A 17,705-nucleotide genomic window follows, 5' to 3' on the forward strand; every position below is an offset into this window, starting at 1 on the left:
AGTGGTGGTTGGGGTGATCCCTATGTACATTGAAATGATAAAGCGCTTGGGGAGAAAAGGTATTCTAAAAATGTAAGGTTATTTTTAATTAATATTGGGCAAAATCCTGATCAGTAGGAGTTAGGGCCATGGTCCTTGGGATCTGACTCAAAATAAAGTGAGCCCTTTCCCAGTCACTCACTCACTCACTCAACTGCAGTGGTGCAGGATTTTGCAAACTTTCATTCCACTGCCTGAGGACAGAATTCAAACAGAGATGCTGATGGAAGTGTCTGGTTTAAATTGCCCTTGGTTGTTTATCATGGAATATGATGTGATTTCCGTACTTACGCAGGATTGTAATTGCCTTCTCTTTAGGCTAAAAACAGAATACAATGACTGAACTAATTACATGCAGGTTGTTGAACTGGTGCTAGGTCTATCGTTTGTACTCTGAATCCCAGTTTAGTTGTCTAACCATGGGACTCTCACACATCCTCACCACAGTTCAATACAGAAAGGGCATCCCGATCATTAAAGTTATTTTTATTTGACTGTGGTGCCTTCTGTTAAACTTTCCTTGTAACCAAACTGTCTCACTTAGTTCTCGCCTAGTTGGCAGTTATCGCTGTGAATTCCATCACAGTGTTGGGACTGCAGCTTTCTCCTCTGTATATCTTGATACTTCTAGAATTGGGGGCAGCCCATAAACAGTGAACCAATTGGACATGGGAATCCTAAAGAGAAAAAGGGGAAATAAAGATGAGAAGAGCTGTCAGATTTACAGCGAGACTGCAGTGCAGCAGAGAAGCAGTTTCAATTAATCCACAATGGCGTCTCTTAATTGTGCCTTTAATAGGACTTGAAGGATATCAAAACATTCAGGTTTGAGACAGCTTAGTCTAATTCTATCTTGTCGTATTGCAGGAGACTTGTCTGTGTTGATGAAAAAGCTCGTTACGTTACTTTAGTTTCTGAGCTGCTGCTGAGCGTGGAATTTGAGCCACCCAGAACAGGGAGCTTGTTTAAGTGCCAGGGAATGTTTGTTTCGTGCATCTACCGAAAGCAAACTTGCAAGATTAGTGGTTTGTTGGTTTTGGTTTTCTTTTTTTAAAAAAAACAATCCTAAAGCCTTTTGATTTCTCTATTTCAGCCTTTGGCGTCCTGCTATGGGAAATCGCAACATACGGCATGTCCCCTTACCCTGGAATTGACCTGTCTCAGGTGTATGAGCTGTTGGAGAAAGACTACCGCATGGAGCGGCCTGAAGGTTGCCCTGAGAAAGTCTATGAGCTCATGAGAGCATGTGAGTCTTCTAAAAGCATATAGAGACAAATGTCAAAGCTGATTAAGCTCTGCAAAGATGTAGTAGCACTATACAAGGGTATGGTTAAAACACTATGGCACAAGGAGCCTTCGTTAGTTTTCCATTAAAGTTGCAGCACTTAGTTACAATCTTAAACTGCGCTGTCCCAGGAAGATGTAAATGTTCCGGAGTTACCCATGCTTGGCTTGGGGGCATTTCTTCTCGACTAGGAGTGGGAATTGTCCAGGTCTTGGGGAAGGTGTTGTTTAACTCAAGTTTCTTTGTCTCCTCTTTCCTGGGAATCTAAATAAAGGATTGTGCATCCACGTTTGTCTAGGATGGGGAAGGGAGCCTTGTTAATTGTCTTGGGAACGACTTTTCTTAGTCCCTTGGCCATTAGTATGTCATTTATGGTTGGGTTTTTTTGGAGGCATTGAGTAGGCCTAGCTCCCACTGGTGTCAGTGGGAGCTGAGGGTGCCCAGTATCCTAAAAATCAGGTTGCTAACATCTAAATCTCAGCTTCCCTGTCTGTAAAAGGGGGCTGATGATATTGAACTTGTTTCACAGTGATAGTGTGAGGCTTAATGAATATTTTTAAGGCTTGTTAGAAGTCCTGAGTAGTAGTATTCTTTCAGGCTGGCAGTGGAGCCCTTCTGATAGGCCCTCGTTTGCTGAAATCCACCAAGCATTTGAAACGATGTTTCAAGAATCCAGCATATCAGACGGTAAGTCCACTTGCACCATTCATCACGCTGTTCCTAGGAATGGGGGCGATGGCATAAGTGCACTGTAACTTCGTTTATTGCTTTATCCGAACATCCCCACAAAGTTGCTTTGCAGTGAAGCTTTGTTTGTAAGTTGTACCTCCCAGTGTAAAAAACATGGAGCAGGCAGATGCTTGTATTATTTTTGTTACCAACGGGCCTTCCCTCTGGCTGAGCCCCCTTCCCCTGGGTGCTGTCAGCTTGTCTTTTTTCCCCTGTTATCCGTTGATAGCTTAGTATTTTTACCTTTGATCTCTACCCCACTGCCACCCCCCACTTTCCTTGTGATCATTCGTTTCCTTGCCTTCCAGAGGTGGAGAAAGAGTTGGGGAAAAAAGGCATGAGAAGCGTCGTGAGTAACTTCCTGCAGGCTCCAGAACTACCGACCAAAACGAGATCGTCCAGGAGAGCTGCTGAAAGCAAAGATGCCAGTGAGAACATGGAGTTGGCACATCCTAAAGGACAAGGGGAATGTGGTATGTTCTAGCTACAGCCATTATTTCTCTCCTGTGAGACAGATTAAAATAAACTGGAGGCCCAAATCCAGAGAGAACATGGGAAAAGTGCATAATGATAGGTACCTGCTCTCTGGATGTGTCCTCTGTCATTAGACACTTCTCTTCCTAGGTTCGCTATGGGTTTGGGACTCTATTCCTGTAGCTCCTGGCACTTCTTGTAGATGGCTAGCACTCAGTATTACTCTTGGGGATTCTGAGCTGCAGCAGCCGTGCAGCCCAGGAAGGGGGGGGATATCTCCTCTGTGTTATCTCTCCACCTCCTGAATTCCTAGTTGGTTCAGGGAGTGGTGCAGCCCCTACTGAAAGTTAGAGCAGCCCCGAGGGCTGTTTTTAGCTTACAGCTGCTGCCCATGGCACCCAGTGGAGCAGTGCCAGAGCACAGAATACTCTGAGCACACCGTCTCCCTCACCCCGATAGATCCCTGTGCCAGGAGTTACCAAAGGGATAGGGTAGGACTGAAACTGCTCCAGTGCTGGGGGAATTCCCAGCAGAGAGGAAGCTGCCTGGCTGCCAGCCCCTTTACATCACCAGAGTGGTCTAAAGAGGCTGGCTCACTGCTCAGGTTCAGAGCTCTGGTATATGCGGTACAGACTCCACCCCTACATCATACCAAGTGTCTGTTTTGAAACACTGAAGAGGATTACTTTTGGCAGATATCAAATATAGTTTCAGCAAGGGACGCTGAGGTATTTACAAAATCTACCATGAAATTAAACAACCTTTCAATCAGTTTTTCAAAGCGTGTAGTTTCCATTTTGAGGCAGTTGAAACAATGAGAAAACATGGAGCATAGGCAGTTAATTTGTACCCAGAGCATTTTAAAATGCAAAGTTTCAAAAATAAAGAACTCAATACGAATTTGATCTCTTGGTTCTTGCCAACTCCTGTTAAATGTGCCTGCTCAGTTGTCCCATCGGGAGTAAGCAGGATGTTCTGTGGGCTTGGGATCTCTGAGATCTTTAGTACACCTCTACGAGAAGTAGCACACGTGTGCATATGCAGATGTGCATAAGAGAAAGAGAAGGTCACCACTGAAACTCCTCTTTGGGGTGGCTTTTTATTTAATACAGACACTGGATGGTTCTTCTGGAGAAGGTGTGTCTTGGTGCCATATCTGAGCCTGGAAGCTGTTTACTGTGCGTCAGCTTCACAATAGGTGCCTATAGAAGGTCCTTTGTCCCTTCCTATTTCCAGTTGCTTACAGGTGTCCAAGACCTGTGAGCATCACTTCCCATCAGTAGCAAGCACTCCAGTGAGAAATTTTGAGTTTAGGTCTTGATCACTGAGATGTTGGTCCCTGGGAAGGGATGTTAGGGACCTGAGTCATTGTTTTCTTGAAAAATCAGTGTTGAGAAGAAACATCTTTCATGTTCGTTCCTAAATGATCAGAGAGGCTCACGTACCCATATCTGCTCTCAGAAATGGGTGTCCCCTTCCAAATTTTTTAAAAAGCCCTTTTTGCTTATGCCCCTCCAGATTTGTTCAGGTGCATGTGAATGGTTTAAATATACAACGTCCAAAAAAGTGTAATTTTGCAATCCTGAAATTACCCTTTTTTTCAAGAATTCCTCTCAACCCGGATCCAAATCCCAGAATATTTTCCAGTATATGACTATGTAGCATCCTCTTTTCCCTATTTAACCCTGCTCCATCTCCCCCTCTTGCTGCCTACTCAAGCTGTAAATGTATACAATACCCTGAAGGCATCTCTTCTGAAGTGGGGTGCTGTCTGAGCACTCCTATTCTAATGCCTGACCTGTGAACGAGAGACCCTGTTGTTCAAATATTGGGACCTTCAGGACTCCTGACAAATGTATTATAAGCCGCTATTCATTTTTGAAGTATTTCTCATGTAAGTGGGAAAAGGGTCACCCCACTCTCCTTCCAGAGCAGTTCCTCTGGAGCAGGTTGTTCTCTCTGGGTTCCTCCATTGTGCAAGGCTGCCTGTCTTCACAATGACATGGTTAGGGGTATTCTGCTGCTGGAATGACCTTGATTTCTGCTTGTGCCATACACTCCACCAGAGGATGCTATCAGATGGGGATTATGGACACCTTAGAGTAACCAAACAGGGAGATGAGTGTGTGGGTACAGACAAACTTTTGAAAAATGAACCTTCAGTTACATGGGAGAAAACAAAGGGACCAAAAGAAAAGCTGACCTTAGTGTTCACTTACCTCTACAAGGCAGCAGGGCTAGAGAAAACTCCAGATGTGATGTCAGGAACTCTGGGATAACGAGGGTTAATTTGTGTTTGTCTGAATTTCCAATGTAAATTCCTGTCTGACTTACTTAGTCAGAGGCCTGCTTGAGAAAACAGAGGGTGAGGTATTCTGGCAGGGCATCCTATAAACACTCCCCTACCCCCAAGAATTAATGTGTCCAAAGATTCTGGACCAAATCCAACCTTGGCTTCGGTGGAGCAGCGCCTGCTTGCACCACGTCTGAACTCGGCCCTGTTTACAGAGCCTGCACCTGTTAGGAGGTGCTGCAAAGCGACCCTGAAGGAAAGCAGACTGGTATTTCTTTAAGCAAAGCTCAGTAGAATCTTTTGTTCCTTGCAGACCCTCTGGAGCATGAACCTGCTGTTTCTCCCTTGCTCCCGCGGAAGGAAAGAGTTGCCCTGGAGAGCAGTTTAAATGAAGATGAGCGGTTGCTTCCAAAAGACAAAAAGACCAACCTCTTCAGTGCCCTTATCAAGAAGAAGAAGAAGACTGCCCCTGCCCCTCCGAAACGCAGCAGCTCCTTCCGGGAGATGGACGGCCACTCGGACCGCAAGGGTGGGGGGGAGGAGGAAAGCAGGGATGCCAGCAATGGGGCTTTCATCATGCCCCCTGCAGATGCCATCGATGCCTCAAAGTGCCAGGGCCCGAGCAATGGGGCTGGAGTCACTAATGGAGCTGTCACTGGGAACTCGGGCTTTTTATCCCCCCACCTATGGAAAAAAACCAGCGCCATGACGAGCAGCCGGCTGACAACCGGTGAAGAAGAGTGTAGTTCTAATGCCAGCAAGCGCTTCCTGAGGTCCTGCTCAGCATCGTGCGTACCCCATGGAGCCAAGGACACGGAGTGGAGATCCGTGACGCTGCCCAGGGATTTGCAGTCCACAGGGCGGCAGTTTGATTCCTCCACCTTCGGCGGGCACAAGAGCGAAAAGCCAGCCCTGCCTCGGAAGCGGGCGAATGAGAACAAGACGGATCTTGCTGTCAGGGGGACGGTGACACCCCCTCCCCGGCTGCTGAAGAAAAACGAAGAGACAACTGACGATGTATTCAAAGACACAGAGTCCAGCCCTGGCTCCAGCCCACCCTCTCTGACACCAAAACTTGTACGCAGGCAACCTATAATCGCTCCTTCCTCCAGCCTGTCCCACAAGGATGATGGCATCAAACCCAGTGCCTTAGGTACCATTGGGATGGCAGACCAAGGTCCTACTGTCAAACCCAACTCTGCTGGGGTTGTGGTTGCCAGCAAGGCTTCCACGGAGGAGCCAAGGATGAGGCGGCTCAAGCAGACTTCCGAGTCGTCAGGAAAGGACAAGGTGAAGTTATCAAAGCTTAAACCGGCCCCTCCGCCTCCACTCTCCTCAGCTTCCATTGGGAAGCCTGGAAAATCATCCCACAGCCCCAGCCAGGAAGCAGCAGATGCAGGGTCTGGTACTAAATCTAAACAGTTGACTCAGGTTGCAGACACTATAAGCAGTGATGCCACCAAGCCAAACCAGTTAGGGGAGGGTGTAAAAAAGCCTGGGCTCCCCTCTGTACCAAAGCCACAGTCCTCCACAAAGCTGCTGCTGACCACAGCGGCCCCAGCCCCCTCTTCCTCATCTGCCTCATCTGCCCCGAGCGGAGACCAACCATCGTCAACCGCCTTCATCCCTCTCATATCCACCAGAGTCTCCTTGCGCAAAACCCGCCAGCCTCCAGAGAGGATAGCCAGTGGCACCATCACCAAGGGAGTGGTATTGGAAAGCACTGAGGCCCTGCGCATTGCCATCAACAAGAACTCCGAACAAATGGCGAGCCACAGCGCCGTCTTGGAGGCCGGCAAAAACCTCTACACGTTCTGCGTGAGCTACGTGGACTCCATCCAGCAGATGAGGAACAAATTTGCCTTCCGTGAGGCCATCAACAAGCTGGAGAACAACCTTCGGGAGCTCCAGATCTGTCCAGCCACCGCCAGCAGCGGCCCTGCAGCCACGCAGGACTTTAGCAAACTTCTCAGCTCGGTGAAGGAAATCAGCGATATTGTTCAGAGGTAGCAGAAGCCAGGTAACACCCTTTTTTTTTCTTTTATTTTTTTTTCCTTTTTTTGTTTTTAAAATAACGGGCCAAAGCCAACTGCAGAGAGAACTACAGCATAAGCGCCATGGTAGACTGACAAAGGACCCAAGGGCCTTCAGTACAGGGATGTGCAAAAGGCACAGACTGTGGAACAGCCCTATTGCCTAAAGTAGGGTGTTCATCAAGATGCACTTTCCTCCCTTTCACCGAGGTGCCCTGTCTCTCTCATACTCCAAATCCTCTGGTCTGTGGAGTTCTTGCCTTGTGGACTACAGGTCTAAATGCTGAGGTCACACCAGGCCTTTTTATAATATTTTATTGTTTTGGACAAAGCTTTAAGATGGAACCCGGACTGATGGACACGGATACTCTGCCCTCCTCCTGGAGGATTTCCTACTGCAATTTGATTCCCTCCCCCTGCCCCTGGTGTACATGAGGATGAGTGTTTGAATAGCAATATACACCCTGCTTTCCTGGGGTCTCAGTGTCCCCTCCCCCGCAGACACATACATGACACTAACACCACACATTTGGAGGTGGCGGGGGAGTTGTTAATGAAACAGACCGCTACGAAATACGTTTACGAAAATCCTCCCGGTGGTTCTGTCGGTGACCCGTAACTGCTGGTCAAGGAATCCATTTTCCTCATGTCCGAGAGCCCCTGACGAATGGGTTCGGAATGGCGTGGATGGTCCCTGTGAATGCAGCGGTACAGGAGTCCAGTTGTGGATCTCTTCTGGTAACGATAAAGGAGTGATGTTCTAGAGGAAGAGCACAGCCGTGCTTTGGAGATACACAACACTAGCCAGGCTCAAGCTTGGGGGAGCGGCAGATCCTTTGTGAGAGCAATGAGCCGACTGCATCAGTGAATGAGGGAGAGAAGGGTGGCAACAAGGGGAGGTGGATTAGGATGAGTTTAAAGATACCACTGTGCCTCCAGTAGTGGTTTTAGTTGTTTGTGCATCCCAAATGTGCATCAGCAGAGCTGTTGTCTAGTTCAATTTCCAGCCACGTCAATTACATGGGAGTAATGAGCTCAGATAAGGGCTACATCAGACCTGGACGGGGCTCACTCATACAGTCTCTGTTGGAAGAGGAAAGCAGCTCGGCGAGCTCTTCCTTTCAGTGTCCGTACAAAATACCACGGACGAGTTTAAAATCTATACCTAGGGGTTTGAAGTAGTTTAATTCCAGTGGAAACATTGATCACCCTAATGATTAGGTGGTTCTGTCCAGGATTAAGCAGGGATCGGAGAAGCCAGTGGACACCTTTTGGCCTGGGTGCACCTCTCAAGGGAGCAATCTAAGGATGCCACAAACTTCTGAAACCATGACTCCTGGGCAGCCTTTCCCAGTTCACTTTGACCTTCCCAATTAATCCAATGGATTTGGGGACTAACTGTGACTCATTGTGTTATTGAAAGGACGAGACTTTAAGACAATTAACAGTGCAATTTAACTCCTTTCAACTCTAGACAAGAGAAGAAAGCGATCTCCCCACCCCTTTCCCCCAGTATCTCCTGTGAAACCCCACCATGTGTATCTTAAACACTAATTGCTTTGGATATTTTATTTTTCCTCTTACGAACTGTTTGTTTTGTAGATGATTTGATTGTTCTTTTCTATGCTCACACCATTCTCACCCCCACAGATCACCTTGGCTTAACTCGTGACCGTAAAATTAAAAAAAAACAAAACACCATAGGCTGCCTTTACAAAATACAAACATACCTGCAACAAAAAACCCACAAGCAAAAAAAAAAAAAAAAACCACCCCACCAAAAAACCCCACCCCTTGGACTATCTCTTTTCTGAGGTACTGTTTTAACTTTGTTGATAACATATTGTGCCACTATATTATACATTTGTATCTCAGTATTACACACTTTTGTAGACTTATCTTTTTTACAATGTGTAAATAGCTCTGTCCTTCGTTTCTGTAATACCAAAGGGGCTGTTTCCCCTTTATTTTGGTCCAATACAGATTGTTTCTGTACGTGGCGCTCTCTCTGATTTTTATTTTTTTGGGTTTATTTTTTATTCTGCGCTCTCTTGCATAGTATATTTAAAAATAAATCTGTGTCAAAGAAAACCAGGAGTGCATTGGTCTACTGACAAGGCTGCTTCAGCTTAGATGACCTCTGTCTGGTGTATGGTGCAAGCATTTCACAAAGGCCTTTCTGCTCACCATGCTGATCAGAACCAGAGGGCAGCGAGTTACCAAAGTCTTTTGAACTAGTTCTGAAAATCATACAGGGGGAAAAAAGATACAGAATAAAGATCTGAATGTGGTCCCTTTTTGAAGTCAGGGTTTTGCCACTGACTTCAGTGAGAGCAGGACTTGACCCTAGACTTTTCTTCTTCTGCCGTGTGTTTTGCATTCAAGACCTAGTCTCTGTTCTCTCTTCCCCTTTGATGTGGAGTGGCCAGTGTCTCCGTTCTTCTAAAACAATTTCTGGCTACTCCATAGTTGGTTCCAATGTATGTGCTCATGGTGAGGCAGGCATGGTTTGGTGGCCTGAACCCAACATTGGAAACAAGGATCTTCTGCCTCCTAATCCCAGTTTTAACACAGACTCACTGTGATACCTTGTTGTCTGTGCCAGTTTTTCTCTCTGAAACTTGGGGATGATACTGCTCCAGAGAGAGCAGCTGCCAGGATTCTCCCTCCTGGCTCTCAGATTCTTAGCGCGAGATTGGCAGAAATTCCCAAGCTCCTAAAGAAGGGCATGGAGTGAGGGACGAGCTAAGACCTCTGTTGACCATCGTGTGCTGCCCTCTGAGCTTAACCACTGCTGATGGAACAGTCCAGAGGATTCCTTCTAGACCAGTCAGCAAATCTCAGCTTTGTCATATCCTTATACCCATTCTACTAGGCGGCATGGAGACACAGAGATAGTCCCTGCCCCAGCTAGCTTATACTCTAGACAGACCAGATCAAGGGTGAGAAGGCAAAGAGAGGTGAAGTGACTTGCCCAAACTCACATAACAGGTCAGTAACAGAGCTCAGTAAAGGACCAGAATCCTGACCACCCGAGAGATCTAGCTTGCATGATAAAGGGAGTGGAAACCTTTATATGGAGCATAGGGGTTCATCAGAACGTTTGGCCAGCTACAGTCGCTGATACGCAGGTGAGATCGGACCATTACGTTCTTTAATGAGCAGAAAGTTGTTTTAAAACAAATAATAAAAACAGGGATGTGCAATAGGTAAGAATAAATGTTATTAGTGAAAAAATTGGTGTCACTCTTAGCAAGTCCTGGATGAATTCTTTACTAGACTGATGTCGTCTAACAAAAAATGCACACACAAGTACAGGAAGTTCACAATTACTTTATGACAATGGCTCTTGGAGAGGTCAACACCTAGAATGGTTTAGATTTACATCTCTGACCTAACGCCATGGATACAGTTAATAGCAGTCCATTGTGGGTCGATGCTGCGCTGGCTTTGGATTGGGGTAGGAAGGGTTGTAGAGCAGGAAAGAGGTGGTGGGGCTTCATGCCAAATTAAATCATTCCTGAAACTCCTTATCTGCCCTAATGTGGACCATAATCCTTGGGAGAGGGGAGGTCAGTTGGCTGGGTGGGGAAAGCACCAGGAAATACGGGATTGGAAGAGGGAAAAGGAGGTAAAACACTCAGGCCTGGTCTGCACTAGAAAATGGGGTCAGCCTCACTACATCACTTTGGTGTGAAAAATCCACACCCCTGAGCAGTGTCTAGGTCGATGGAAGAATCCTGTTGTCCAAGTTACTGCCTCTTGGGGAGGTGGTTTACCTACGCTGTCGGCGTAGGGACACTGAAGCGCTACAGCTGCGCCACAGTGCTGCCATAGCGTTTTAAGTGTAGACAAGCCCTACATTTAGCCAGATACAGTGGGAATTGATTTAACCGATTGATGCATTTAACAGGTTGATTGCTCCAATTTTCAAGGTTATTGAACCTGAAAGTGTGAGAGTGCTCTGGGGAGAAAATACGTTTGTTTTGTTTGAAATGGTAATGCTCCCTGTCAGGTTTTCCTCAAATGCATCTTGCCATTTTAGGGGCAGCTTTGCTGAGGAAATCACTCGTCGCAAGATCCAAAACATGGTCAATGTTCATTTACAAAAAATAAATAGAAGTCCCTCTACCCGCACAAAGCCTCCTAACCTGCAGAGATGCTGCTAGACAAGCACCTCTCCCAATGGGGGAAAATGTTGCCAGCTACAGGGAAATCTTGCTGCCAATGCTTCTCTGGCAGTATCCCACATTGTTTGGCGTGAATTCTCTGCTGATCAGAAACTCCCGAGCCTCTATTACCACCTTTCCAGCAGGGGTTCTAGCCGTGGGGAAAGCTTTTCTGAGAACGGGCTACCCCAGCTAGTGCGCCGCTTAGGACGGATTTTAATAACACAGTTCTCAGATAACAGTGCAGAGAGACAACGTTTATACCTGCCGCTGTATCTTCCACTCCATGCATCTGATGAAGTGGGTTCTAGCCCACCAAAGCTTACGCCCAAATAAATGTGTTAGTCTCGAAGGTGCCACAAGGACTCCTCGTTGTTTCTGCTGATACAGACTCACACGGCTACCGCTCTGAAAGTTATAACACAGTAGCTCTGCCCTTCCCCCACAACACGACTGAAACGCTGTTGGGGCTTGCTATGCGGATGGACCCATCTGGGATCCCAAACTCTGCCACCTCCTTGGACTTTGCAGGGCTTCAGCTCTGCTCAAACATGGTTGGTTAGCTCCAGCTTACCCTGCAAGAACAAACCCAGAGGGGGGGGCTGTGACTCGGTCTCCCAGCAGTGTAAAAGGGACTTGGTGCAGGAAGTCTGTGGGTTAGCAGTGTGTGTAAACCAGCGTTGACAAGGTCTGATGTGTGGCTATTTGCAGAAGAGGCCAGGAAAGTGAATGATCAAGAAGGGGAGCAGGGTCTGAGATGAATTTGAAAGGCCCCAGGCCCGGTTAGCCAGAGTGCCCCGGCTCTAACAGAAAGGCTGGGCCGCACTCTTCCCCTTGAAAAGTCTTCCCGCGGCGTGAGGTCAGCCAGTCCCCGTTCAGAGCAAGCTCCTGACGCTTGAAAAGGCTCTGGCAAAGCTGTAAACTAGCCTCTCCCTTGCATTGTCGATCGTTTTTATGGGTAAGGGATTTCTTTAAAGAAAAGGGCCCTTCCCTGGCACTTGGCACTGGTGCTCTTGCTGCCACCAAAGGCACGCTGGCCTTGGCCTAATGGTCAAAGGCGCTGGGTGCTTCTGAACACCACCACCAGCTGTGCCCCTGTGCTCTAGCGCCATCTGGTGGTCTCTACTTGGAGCAAAGCCCTCCGTTCCCATCAGCAGTAAGGAGCCGCCATAAGGAAGTGGGGGAACTGGTGTCCCCAGAGTGAGTAGGACTGGGAAGAAAACCTGAAGTTAAGTGACCCTTTAGGATGAGGGGCAGTGGAGGTGGGCCCTTCCACTGTCCTGGGAATTGGCCGCGGGGAGAGGAATAAAATGTTCCAAGCAAATACAAAACCGTGCTTCAAGGAGTTATTTTCCATTCCACTGGTCCCCGCCCCCACCACACACTTCCCCCCAGCTGGCCCCTCCATCACTATGTAGTGAAAACTAACCTGAAGCAAGAATGACCTGCCCGGAGCATCCCTTTGAACCCAAGCCAGCGAAACACTTGCCTATCTCCCCTCCAAGGAAGCACTGCTTAACCAGCAGATCCTGGCCAGCATGTGGCACATCGCAGCCATGCAGGTGTCTCTTTCCTTCCTGCTGAAGATGACAATGCAGCTGTTGCCCCTGCAGGATGAAGCTGCCTGAAACCAAGCTCGGACACACCTAGGTCTGCTCCACTCACCAGGTCAGCAAAATGAAAGTCTCTGGCTTGTCAGAAGTTGCCCTAATGGCAGGTAGTTTTGTCCCTTTATAATAATCTTGTTGTACAAACATATGCATACAGTCCCCTGTTCAAGCCACTAGATCCTGCTTCCCTCCCAGAGCTGGGAAGAGAACCCCCGGAGTCCTGGCTTCCAGCCCCTGCTCTAATCACTCGACTTCACTTCCTCTCCTAGAGCGGGCAAAACTGCTCTTCCCTGCCGAGTGTCACCGCTGCAGAGTGATGGGTTTTCACTGCCAAAACGCAAGGTTCTAAGGGTGGAATATTTAATGCTACCGACTCTCGCTGTGTCGTGTGTAAAAACGCAGCTGTCCCCCGGCAGCTCTGCATAAAATTGACGAGTGGATATTTATTGAGGATTTGAACATTCACAAAGGAAAAAGAGAGCGGGGTTGCCATAGTAACATCAATAACCGCTCCCCAGCTCTGCTGTTCAATCAGACTGGTGCATGCGTGTTCTCTGAACTCGGGGCCTGTCGTGGGATAGGATTAGAGAAGGACCAAAAGTGCGTTTCTAAATGTATCTGACGCCTTTCCCCCGGTTGAGTCCGTTTTGGCTTGGACCCGCTGAATGCTGCTTGCAGTGAGAGTTCAGTTACAGCGCTGGAAGGTGAGGAAAGGAAAAACGCCCTGCCTCGCCTCGCCCCCGAATAGCAGCCGCCGTCCAAGTTAATCCTGAGGGTGACCTGGGTGTGGGTAATGTGCATATTGTACTGGGCGAGGGGGGGGTTCTGCCCTCACATCACTGCAAATCCAGTTTTACAGCAGTGTAATTGAAATTGGAATCGGGTCCACTTGTCTAGCCAGAGCAACCTGCACTAAGCCACCTCCCGTAGCCATCCCCAGGCCTCGGGTAACCCACTGGAAGTATTCTTCCGCCGTTTCTCCACTAGGAGAGCAATTTGTGCTGGCCTCTGAGGGAGGCGCTGCTTTTGAGAGGGCTGCCTGCATGATGTGCGTTACAATGCCCCTTTTGGAGCCTGGCTTTTCAGCCAAGTCTCAACGTGCTCTCTGCTTTTGCGGGGGCAGCTCAGCACCTGCAAATAATTGCCGCTACTTTTTGTGTGCCTGCGGTGAAATATTAGTAGCCATTAGCCCCTTAGCAGCTGCAAGCCAGGTAATCAGACCTCTAATTATTCATATTTGTGCCTGCCGTTGGTGGAGGGCACAGAAAAGCTTGCACAGTAGGTTGCAGTTACAAAACACTGTCTGCAAAAACAAGAGGCGAGCACTGAGAATCAGGCTCACTCTGCAGGGCCTTTGCCGACACGGTATTTTTTTGCTAAGCCCTCCCAATGGTGAAGCTTCACTAGTGGTAGAGTTGGCGGCTGTGCTAGTGTGCACCAGCCACTGGCATCTCCACCACAGTGTCCCGGGGGTAGATGACGCTGTGCTTCAATGTTTAACAGCCAGTAAACTGCATTGGGGGCTCTCCGCACTTTGCCAGCACTGGGAGCGTTTAACCACATGTAGGCAAGGCCCAAAGGGTTAAAGCGGGAACAATTCAGCAGCAAGGCAAAGATCTGGGTTTGCTCTGCAACGCGATTGTCCGTCAGCTGGTCCCGCATCGGTATGCTGGCGGGTAACAAAAGCTGCCCTAGTCGGGTCTGGGAGACAGCAATGCTCCGGGATCCAGCCGCTGCAGGGCGGGAGCAGTTCTGGCCCCTATCCGATGCCTGGCCCGGCATACTCGCTCGGTGGGATTTTGAAGGCTGACCGTTTATTGGGCCATTTTGCCTGGTCCTGGTTTGCACGCAGGAGCAATCCTGTTGTAAATGGCATCTTGGCACTGAACAGAATTTGCTGCCGGAGGGAGTTTGTGTTCATGAGAGGGAGAGAGAGAGCAGGAACTTTTAGAATTGTATCCAGTGCCCGGTGGGACCTATTCCTCATTCACAGCCATATTCCAGATGCCAGCTCCAGGCAGTCCCTATGGAGACTGTCAACACTTTGATTATCCCCCTATAATCATTCAGTCTCTCTACTTTAACTTACAAGCGTGGCAGCGCCGGGTCTGCCGATTCTTATTCATAGCAGCGCGCTCCTCTCAATGCACTGACAGCGGCGACGGCTCAGAACAATCGGGGACAGCGTGAACGCAGCTCGGCCCACGGTCGCTTTTAGTGAGCTCCAGCAAAGGCAGCACAACGTGCGGGGGTTTTAAGGCCATCTTTTATAAACACCCGCCCTCCTTTTCTCCCCCTCCCCACCCCCAAGTCCCCGATCAGGGGCCTGGCCTAGCAGGGACATGGACAGTGAGGTGGGGATGTGAAATCTGGGACAGAGTTGAAAGTGATGGAGAGAGCGTGGTACCAAAAAATAGCAACCTCCCCCAGCCCTCTTCTCCAAGGGAAACTAGCTGGCAGGGTAGAAAAGGATGGGACCTGGAGCACTTCTTTGGCTGGAGATGGCAGGAGTTGGGAAGGGCAGAGTAAAGGGTAAGATCCCCCCCGGGGGTGACTCAGTCAAGTCCAGTCCTTCATCTTCTGCCAAAGCGGAAGCTGAATCCCCCTTTCTTCCTGTTGTAGCCATTGAGCTCCTCCGCCAGGTTCCCCAGGGTGCCGCTGCGCTTCTCGCCGTCCCCCCGCAGGAAACTGACCCCTTTGCCTTCCTCTTCCCGGCTCTCCTGCCTCCCGAACCTGAACCTGAAGCCTGCCCTCTCCTTGCCAAAGCCCTGGAGCTCCTTGGCCACGCTGAACAGGGAGCTGAGGTCTTCAAATCTCCGCTGCCTCAGGCCGCTCGGGGAGGTGTCGTCTGCCGTTTCCTGCCAGCTTGTCTCAAACCGGACCCCGTCCCCTGGCTCTCCCGTCTCCTTTCTGGCGTCGGGAGGGACGCAGGCTCCCAAGCTGAAGAGGAGGAGGCAGGACAAGGAGTAAGGAGCCTTCATCTGGGTGGTGGGAATGGAAAAGAACAACGGAGGCATGTGCCGGTAAGTGAACCTCTCCCCAGATATCAGCACCTCCTCTGAAAACAGCCACAGCTTAATGAGGCCCCCAGTGCAGAAGAACTCCCCAGCCCCAGCCAGCCACTCCCTGCGCAGGGTGGGAGAGAAGCAGCACCCGAGAGTCCAGCAGGGGACTGGTCTGTCTGAGCCGAGACGCCTTCCTGTCTAATGTGGCACCTGGCAGAGCAGGATCTGGCACAACGGTCCCTAGGGGCCTATTTGAAATCTTCCCCAGCATCCAATGGCTCGTGCTGGAAGTTCCTCGCCGAGCCCCGCTTCCAAGAGCCACTCAATGGGGTCTGGGGTCGGATGTGTGAGGGGCGTCTCTTTAACAAGCTGACTGGCCTGGTGCCCTTCTCTGCTACACTCGCATTCTCTCTAGGGGCTTTGGCCTCTCTGGGTATTGACTACGCGGCAGCCGAGAGCGAGGGAGATAGAGCACAGCCCGAGCGGTCGTGTCCACGCTCAAGCCCTGCTAGGGCGGGTCTGTGTTCCGAGGAGACTCTCACCCAGCTGCAGTGTAGCCGTCCCCTGGGTACTATGAATTCAAATCCTGCTGCACTCGCCTGGTTTGCAGCGTGGGAAGAGCACAGCTCGGCCTGGGCGAGGGTTGACTGAACGAAGGCCATTACCCTTTCACTGGAATGATGGGATTGCAAGCTGTATGCTCCTCCCAGGGGCACTGCAAGGAAAGTTGAAGTGCACACACCTGAGCAAGCCTCCGCTTTCTACTAGCACCTGCTAATGGCATTCAGTAAAGATGCTCGATGTCCCTTTTGATGAGGCTCTGAAGCCCCCTGCTGACATGGAGGCAGCATGTTCTAGTGATCAAAGCAGGGAACTGTGCCGTACGTACTGGAGAGAGCAGGAGACTGAGATGGCATTCTTACATCTACTACTGTGTGACTTTGGGCAAGTCACATGATCGCCCTGTGCCTCAGTTTCCCTCTCTGTAAAGGGGAGGGGGAGGGTTGGTCTAAGGGGGAAGATGTCTTCCCAGGAAAGCCTTTCAATTAAAGTCGCTGCACCCGGAGCCAGGTGGGGAAGCTGCGGCTGTCTAGGGCTCTGTCGCATGGGCGGGTGGCGCATCTCCTTTACAGGTGAGCATCCGTGCCACAGAACCCAGGCTCTGCTGGGCCGTGAAGGCTGAACCCCCATGTCTGCCTCTGTGCTGCTTCCCCCAGGATTGTCAGGCGGCAGGGGCAGGGGGGGTGAGGAACAGCCGTGGCTGTACAAGCCGCACCGGGGCTGTGGCAAACCCAGCCGGCAGCAAGAGGCCACGCCCACTCCTCGCTGGCTGTTGCAACTTCAGAACGCTTAAAATCAAACCACGAGGACCTGGAATTAACTGCCCAGGAGCTGCTGGGGAGGAGACAGGCGGAGGAGGGCTCCGGGGGCACAATGCTTTCCCGGCTCCTCATTCGCGCCCTGGGCTCTGGCCCTCCGGTACCGTCAGCCACTTGCAAAGGAGCTCACCAGGCTGCCAGGTGTTGATGTAAAGGCTGGACTGGCTTGGAAACCTCCTTAGGGACTCTACAGCCGGCCTAATAGCACCTCGGCTGAGGGCCATGAGGATACGTGGAGCTCTCTGCTCCTTACCCAGCCCAGTGCCATGGACGAGGGCCCATCTGGCCTGGTCCTGGGAGCTTGCAGCTCCCTCACTGACTCCAGCGAGATTGGAGGCTGCTCAGAGCCCCCAGGGCCTACAAGGGGAAGAGCATCTCCTGGAGCAAGTCCTTTCTCCCAGGGCGGATCCCTGCTTACCTTGCTCTTGCTGCTTGGGCGGCCAGTCTATACGGAGCTGCACTGGAGACCAGGATGAGCCAGGCTGCTGGGCTTTGCCTCCTTTAAATAAGCTGCACCGTTAATGACCAAGTTTCCCCCCCCAGCCACGCCGGCTCAGCGGGTTTATTGCTGCACATTCCAGAGGCTGGGATCCCATTGGGAAGCCGGGTGGAGATGGAGCGCGGGACCGCTGACTGATTGGGCCTGTCTGGGCAGCCACAATGGGAGCAGTGAGCTGGCTCTGATTAGG

At 50.1% G+C, this 17,705-nt stretch overlaps 2 protein-coding genes across 4 annotated transcripts in view; one reads left to right on the top strand and one right to left on the bottom strand.

Annotated features, from left to right (window-relative positions):
* Positions 1-8,944, top strand: part of ABL1 (ABL proto-oncogene 1, non-receptor tyrosine kinase) — a 120,893-nt gene extending 111,949 nt beyond the window's left edge. For all 3 annotated transcript variants that reach the window (XM_005293330.5, XM_005293331.4, XM_042854270.2), the window contains exons 8-11: positions 1,133-1,285; positions 1,922-2,011; positions 2,362-2,526; positions 5,134-8,944. In XM_005293330.5, coding sequence (XP_005293387.2) covers positions 1,133-1,285; positions 1,922-2,011; positions 2,362-2,526; positions 5,134-6,830 — 2,105 coding nt within the window. In that variant the 3' untranslated portion in view covers positions 6,831-8,944. The remainder of the gene's footprint in view (positions 1-1,132; positions 1,286-1,921; positions 2,012-2,361; positions 2,527-5,133) is intronic.
* A 3,485-nt stretch (positions 8,945-12,429) lies between these two features.
* On the bottom strand, positions 12,430-15,765 carry QRFP (pyroglutamylated RFamide peptide). Its single transcript, XM_005293480.4, has one exon. The coding sequence runs from the start codon at positions 15,647-15,649 to the stop codon at positions 15,206-15,208; it is 444 nt and encodes a 147-aa protein (XP_005293537.2). The 5' UTR covers positions 15,650-15,765; the 3' UTR covers positions 12,430-15,205.
* Between the last annotated feature and the right edge of the window lie 1,940 nt (positions 15,766-17,705).

The sequence above is a fragment of the Chrysemys picta genome, chromosome 18 (assembly GCF_011386835.1).
Source record: "Chrysemys picta bellii isolate R12L10 chromosome 18, ASM1138683v2, whole genome shotgun sequence".
NCBI classification, from domain to species: domain Eukaryota; kingdom Metazoa; phylum Chordata; order Testudines; family Emydidae; genus Chrysemys; species Chrysemys picta.

Excerpts from the sequence above, each read along its gene's own strand:
- QRFP (XM_005293480.4), bottom strand. The coding sequence starts at position 15,649 with ATGCCTCCGTTGTTCTTTTCCATTCCCACCACCCAGATGAAGGCTCCT.